General features: G+C 39.8%; 1 protein-coding gene across 2 annotated transcripts in view; it reads right to left on the bottom strand.

Annotated features, from left to right (window-relative positions):
* jam2a (junctional adhesion molecule 2a) overlaps positions 1-7,500 on the bottom strand; it is a 22,722-nt gene that overhangs the window by 11,170 nt on the left and 4,052 nt on the right. For both annotated transcript variants that reach the window (XM_082163927.1, XM_082163928.1), the window contains exons 2-3: positions 2,137-2,202; positions 1,946-2,056 (exon numbers count right to left, since the gene is read on the bottom strand). In XM_082163927.1, coding sequence (XP_082020053.1) covers positions 1,946-2,056; positions 2,137-2,202 — 177 coding nt within the window. The remainder of the gene's footprint in view (positions 1-1,945; positions 2,057-2,136; positions 2,203-7,500) is intronic.

The raw sequence follows: 7,500 nt of genomic DNA, 5'->3' as shown, positions 1-7,500 counted from the left end.
TTGCAGACGCTTTTATCCAAAGCGACTTACATTGCATTTAGGGTACACATTTACATTCTTATCAGTTCCTGCTTTCCCTGGGAATCGAACCCATGACCTTGGTGTTGCAAGCGCCAGCGCTCTACTGCTCAAACTTTGTTCTATAGCGCCTTTAAAGGGGTCATCGGATGCCCATTTTCCACAAGTTGGTATGATTCTTTAGGGTCTTTCTTGTTGGGGTTGACACAAGACTTGAGGAACGTATACAAATGGCTGAGGGCGGAAATATGCTAATACGGGAAATATGCTAATATGGAAAATATGCTAATGCAGTAAATATGCTAATGCTGGTCAGTCCGTCAGTGGTTGTGGGCGGAGCAAAGTCCAAACGGCTTGATTATTGAGAGTGTTTAGACTTTTTGAGGATTAAAAAGAAGGAGTGAATGGATCTTTTCATTGTATGGTGGTTGTGTCCACACACTGCAAACACACATTTATACACAAACACCATATAAAAGTGAATTTAACATCCGATGACCCCTTTAAAAGTTGCATCTCAAACCATGTTACAAGAATAAAATAAAAAAGACATTAAAATAATAAGATACAAAATAAAAACATGCTGGTTTAAATCCTGTTTTCCTGAGCGTTCCCAGTTCATTGGCTTGGGTGGTTACAGGTCTGAGATCAGTTCAGGTCTGATGTTCCTCAGGGCTCAGGTTTAGGCCCTTTACTCTTTAATACATTATCACTATTATGCTGATGATACTCGTGGGGCTCTGTGGTTGCTAGTGTGTTACTAATGTTTTTTGTGTGTTGCTATGTGGTTTCTAGAAGGTGTCTGCTAGGGCATAACTCATAACACCTCAGCAACCACATAGCAACACCTTAGCAACAACACAGAAAACTTTAGCAATCAAGTAGATATTTTTAGCCTGTTGCTATGTGGTTGGTAGGATGCTCTAGGCATTTGCTAGGACATTGATAAATGGTTGTGATGGTGTTCTGAGTGGTTGCTATGGTGTTCTGAGTGTTTTTTAAGTGTTGCTATGCAATTTCTAGGTTGTTGCTAAGGTGTCACAAATGTTTTTAGTGTGTTGCTATGTGGTTTCTAGGTGGTGTCAGCTAGGGCATTTCTATATAATTGCTAAAGTGTTCTGTGTGGTTGCTAAGGTTTTGCTATGTGATTGCTGAGGCGTTATAAGTGATTTTTAGCCTGTTGCTATGTGGTTGCTAGGACATTGATTTATGGCTGTGATGGTGTATTGAGTGGATGCTAGGGTGTTATGAGTGTTTTTTTTAGTGTTGCTATGCAATTTCTATGGTGTTGCTAAGGTGTCACAAATGTTTTTAGAGTGTTGCTATGTGGTTTCTAGGTGGTGTCTGCTAGGGAATATATATACAATTCTTAAGGTGTTCTGTGTTGTTGCTAAGGTGTTGCTATGTGGTTGCTGATGAGTTATGAGTGAATTTTTAGCATGTTGCTATGTGGTTGCTAGGATGCTCTAGGCGTTTGCAAGGACATTGATAAATGGTTGTGATGGTGTTCTGAGTGGTTGCTAGGGTGTTCTGAGTGTTGCTATGCAATTTCTAGGGTGTCGCTATGCGGTGGTTAAGGGTGTTATGAATGTTTTTAGGTGTTGCTATGTGGTTTCCAAAAGGTGTCTGCTAGAGAACATCTATACAATTGCTAAGGTGTTCTATGTGGTTGCTAAGGCGTTGCTATGTGGTTGCCGAGGTGTTATGAGTTATTTTTAACATGTTGCTTATATGTTTGCTAGGGTATTGATATTTGACTGCTATGGTGTGGTTGCTAAGGCATTGCTATGCAGTTCCTGAGGTGGTATAAGCTGGGGTTTATATGTTGCTATGCATTTGCTAGGTTTTTGCTGCATGGTTGCCAGGGTGTTGATATGCACAGCTCTCCTCAACAAGACATTAGAGAAATCATTCGTTCGCCAGTTACCTACGAAACGTCCTTCATAATAAACGAAGGACACGTCTTTGTCCTTCTTCTTCCACTCGATGCGAGGGTTCATTTCTTTCTCGGTCTTGAACTCACAGGAGAGCTCGGCGTCTGTGGAGGACAAGCACACATCATGGAGTTAGTGCACATCGTCCCACTGACGTCTGCATGACGACGGCACACACACTCACCCGAGAACTCGTGCACTTCCACTCTGGGATTGCGGCTGGTGACGGTGACCGGGAAGACAGGGACGCCTGAAACAGAGAACACAAAAACAACACAATCTCAGTCTCCAAAATACTGTGGCAAAAAGATGTTCACAAAAAAGCAGCTGAGCTGTGTGATGTAGTTTGACTACCTAGATGTTATGAATGTTTTTAGTGTGTTGCTATATGGTTTCTAGGGAGTTCTAGGTGTTTACTAGGGTATATCTGTATAGTCGCTAAGGTATTGTGAGTGGTTGCTAGGGTGTTATGAATGTTTATTAGTGTGTTGCTATGTGGTGTTTGCTAAGGCATATATATATGCGGTTGGTTATGGTTACTAAGGCGTTGCTATGTGGTTGCTGTTATGAGTGTGTTTTGATATGTTGCTATGTGGTTGCTAGGGTGTTCTAGGTGATTCCTGGGACATTGACATAAGGTTGCTATAGTGTTCTGGGTTGCTAGGGTGTTTGCTTATCTTTACTGCTGCTATGGTTTCTGTGTGGTCACTAAGGTGTTGCTATGTAGTGGCTGAGGTGTTATAAGTGATTTTTAGTACGCTAGGGTGGCATTATGAGTGCGTTTTGAAATGTTGCTATGTGTTTGCTAGGGTGTTCTAAGCATTTCCTATGGCATATCTATATGTATGTGTGTGTATATATTTGTCCTAAGTTGTTGCTAGGGTGTTGCTATGCGGTTGCTAAGATAATGAGTGTTTTTTGTGTACTGTTATACCGTTGCTAGGGTGTTCTGAGTGGTTGTTAGTGTGGCATGTGGTTCCTGAAGTGGTATGGGTAGGTTTTGATATGTTTCTATGCAGTTGCTAGGGTGTTGCAATGCTGCATAGCAACTAAAGAGGGAATCACTGTAGTGAATTTTTTTAACCTTTATTTATAGTGCTTTATACACAACAGATTCTTTCAAAGCTACTAATAGTGCTCTATGAGAAGTGTTTGCGGACTCCCAGCGGGATGAACAATACCAATATGGACATCTAAACATAGTTGGTCTCATTCTTCACTGAAGGTCCAGCTTCTGTTCTCCTGTGTGTTCGTGGCTAAAGTTGGATTTCGATTGACTTGCAGGAAAAGGAAGCAGGTGTTTCCCTTCCTGAATAACATGACAGTCATTGTTGGTTTTCCTGTGTCTGACCACGTGTGACTGGCTTTTAGACCACGACCCACAAGAGATCAAGTTCACTGACGAGACTATAGCTTTCCAGATCACACTCACTTTGTGCTGTGATGCTTTTACACTGTAAAAAAAATGCTTTTCTTACTTAGTTTTTTGTCTTGTTCCAGTTCAAATTTCAAAAAATTCTTAAAATCATGATGCATTTACTAGATGAGTAAAATGACATAAGATGTTTTGTCTTGTTTTCTGGGGAAATAAATAAAAAATAAGTAAGTTGTTGCTTAAAAAAAGCTAAATTATCTGCCAATGGGGTCAGAAAATAATCTTAATCCAAACATAAACAAGATTATTATGCTTACACCATTGGCAGATCATTTTGCTGGTTAAGCAAAAACTCACTTAATCTAGATTATTTATTTTTCATTAGGAAACAAGACACAATACCTTATGTCATTTTACACATCTAGTAAATGCATCTTGATTTAAGAATTTTTAGATATTTGGACTGGAAACAGGATAAAAGTAAAAAAAAATTACAAGATCCACGTTGCATTCATATATATCACTTTTAGATTGCTACTTGATTAAAACACGTCATTACCAGAGGTGGCCTTTGCAATTCAGAGGCTGTTTCAAATAAAACAACATTAAATCTTCGTCCCTCAGCTGAAATGAAATGACACTAAAACCACCAGTAGGTGGCGGCAAATCAATGCCTTAACAAGAGAGTCACTGAATCATTCAGTGAAACGATTTGTTCGAAACGGCTGATTCTTTCAGGAGCAAAGCAGAATTGACTGAGTGAGTCGTTGAGTCGTTCATTAGAATGATTCGTTAAAAACGCGGATCGCAATCAGTAACGAAACAAACTCGCGCAGTGACTCAAAATTTCGTCCCCTCATTATTAACTTATTGTTTATTAAATTGTTGTATAAAATCATTATCAAACGTTCTGATATTCTGGAAAACAGCACTTTTGTTCGTGTGATATTGGTTACAAATATTAAAAACGAGAACTTATTTAACTTTATTTAATCATAACAGAGACCTCTTTTTCTTTTGTCTCTTTTGATCATGCAAGACCTAAACAACTGAAACCAGAACAGAGTTAATTATTTGCCCGAAAGAACCACGAGACATTATTGCTGCTACGTTGTTAAAGCGGTGGTAAAATAAGTCTCTGATGTCTCCAGAGTGTGTGTGTGAAGTTTTAGCTCAAAATACCCCACAGATATTTTTATATCGCATGTTAAAGTCGTGACTTTTTGAGGGTGAGCAAAAACGCACCATTTTGTGTCTGTCCCTTTAAATGCAAATGAGCTGCTGCTCCCAGCACAGGGGGCGGAGCTACAACAGCTTGTGTCCTTTTACCTCACACACACATGCACTGAAAATGTCAAACTTTTAGCCTTTTATGTTCAAACCGGAGTCCGACAATGATGGAGAGACTCAAGAAGAAGAGACAACATGTAGAAGCAACAGGACATTTCTGAATGGTTAGTGGATGAGTTTATGAAGCTGATGTGTAGTTATCTTCTAGTCATTGATTAGCATATTCTGTCTTGATAATCTATAAATCGTGTTCTGGGGGCGGGGTTTATGTAAATTTAAGGGTTGGTGATGTCACTAACCCGTGAAGAAGCTCATTGTAGTCTCTACCAGCCGTTTGTTGTAGTCCTTAATAAAAAGCGATTTCTTTAAAAGCAAATATCTCCCTTTGCTCTGAACTTTGAGTGTCGTAACTTTGCAGATGTTGTTTATGATCAAACAGCAACATTACACACTAACTACAGTTAGAAAAGTCAAATCATAATCAACCACCCCTTTAAATCAAAATGAAATGAATCGTTCAAACGAGGAGAAAGTGCAGATAAATGACCTTGTCCTTGAGTAATTCTTTTGTTTAATTCCATGTCGAAGTGCAGCTGATGATGACCAGCGGAAGCAGAACGTCCAGAACACTGCGTGGAAATGCTGTTTCCTGACAGATAAAATCAGGAGTGTGTGTGTGATTGATTACAGTGATTAATTCATTTCAGCGGTTAAAGGAAGAGAGTGTGATGTCACTTCACGACCGCTGCAGTTTCAGATAACAATAACAACAGTGTTTTCCGGAAGCCGCTCATGCCTCGACTTTCATCCATATCCGTGTTATTATTCCAGTTCTGGAACGTGAAACGGGAACGTCACATCAAACCTCATGAGCTGCTGTCAAACATACACTCACATTAGAGTTCACTTCATTCACTTTTATAAAACTATCATCAGATTCACACAGAAACTCAAAGATCTTCACCACAACCCGACAAAATAAAAGTTCAGTTTAACTTGAAATTTTAACAGATTTAGACCCGGAAATCTTTTTCTTTTTGTGTGTGTGTTTTTTAGAGGGGTCCAAGATCCTGGGACTTCTGTCGCACTTGAACCACGAATATACACACAAAAAAATGTAATGGATTCGAAGAGTTTTGTGGTTGAAATTTAAAAAGTAGCTAATCCATTTTGACTCCCTTAGGAATGAATGGAATGCGAGGAATGCTTCAGTTCACATAGAAAAACCTAAAAATGCTCAAAATTCTAACTAAAAATGCTAAAACTTTACCAAAAACATGTGTATCTGAATATATATTGAAGAGAAACTGGCTTTAGGAGGCAGAGGAACAGCTCATTTACTCCAGATAGAGCTATTAGGACATCTAGAGTCATGAAATATCATCTTATATTATTTTTTTTTTCCACAAGAGGTCAAAGACACACAATGTAAGATATTTTGAGCTGAATTAAAAGAGTTATGCATGAAATTGTGAGTTATTTTTTATTTAAGTTGAAAGAATGTGAGGAATGTGCTTAAATTACTATTTATTGATTATTTATTGATTAAATCTAGTCATTAAAAGGTAAATAAAATATAAAAATAACAACAACAAAAATCGCCCCAAAAAATTGCATTAAAATATAGAAAAAATATAATCAAAATTAAATTAAATAATTAAGTATGATTTTAGGGCTTCGGGTCATTTTGACCCCCGAGGGAAAGATGTGTTACAAAGTGCGAGGGAAGAATGAAGGTTAATATTGTACTTCTCAAAGTCATAATAATGACGCTGTCAAATCGATTAATTGCATTAAAAAAATGTAGGCAACATTTCTAATGCTTGAAATGTTTTTTAATAGAGTTGTAATAACCCTGGGTCCAGTTACACCAGCAGCTCCTTCAGCTTTCCTACGATTCACAGGATAGGAAATCATTCTCAGTTCAGTTCTTTTCAAAGCCGTCCGAGTGTCTTTCTCCAGTGAAGCAGAAGAGAAGATGTTCGGCAGATCGTTCACACACTCCTCCTCTCGTTCACACACTTCACTGGAGAAAGACAGTCGAGGAATCGAGGTCAAACATTACTCTAACACACACAGAATAGAGGGATTTCCACTCCATGTTATCGCCGAGCTCGACCTTGTACCTGCTGTCTTATCAGCTCTCTCTCCGACTGACAGATGCTGAGACCAGTGTGTGTGTGTGTGTGTGTGTGTGTGTGTGTGTGTGTGTGTGTGTGTGTGTGTGTGTGTGTGTGTGTGTGCGTGTGTGTGACGGGAATGAACGCACATGGAAACAGTGTTGAGTCTGATAGACGCTCACAGGAGCTGCTGCAGTCAGATAAGAGGAACCGACAACAAATGTCCCTGTGAAAACCATACACACACACACACACACACACACTAACTCACTCACTCACACTCACACACACACACACACTAACTCACTCACACTCACACACACACACACACTCACACACACACACACGTACACTCACTAACTCACACACACTCACTCACACACACACGTACACTCACTAACTCACACACACTCACAGACTCACAATCACATACACTCTCAAATACACACTCACTCACTCACTCACTCACTCACTCACTCACTCACTCACTCACTCACTCACTCACACTCACTCACTCACTCACTCACTCACTCACTCACTCACTCACACACACACACACACACGCTCACTAACTTACACACACAGACTCACTCACACACACTCACTCTCACACACAATGGCCCTGTCCCAAATGGCGCTCTTCATGTGGACTTTCGGTCTCGTGGACTTAAATTACGCGTGCTCGCCGAGTCTCCGAGTCCGTAGGCCGTCCCGTTCAGCATTTTACCGCTCTGAAGTGTGCTCAGCAGCGCCCCCTTTACAC

The sequence above is a fragment of the Leuciscus leuciscus genome, assembly GCF_965113295.1.
Source record: "Leuciscus leuciscus genome assembly, chromosome: 3".
NCBI lineage: Eukaryota > Metazoa > Chordata > Actinopteri > Cypriniformes > Leuciscidae > Leuciscus > Leuciscus leuciscus.
The sequence above is the reverse complement of the archived record's forward strand: the minus strand, read 5'-3'. Positions and strand labels throughout refer to the sequence as shown.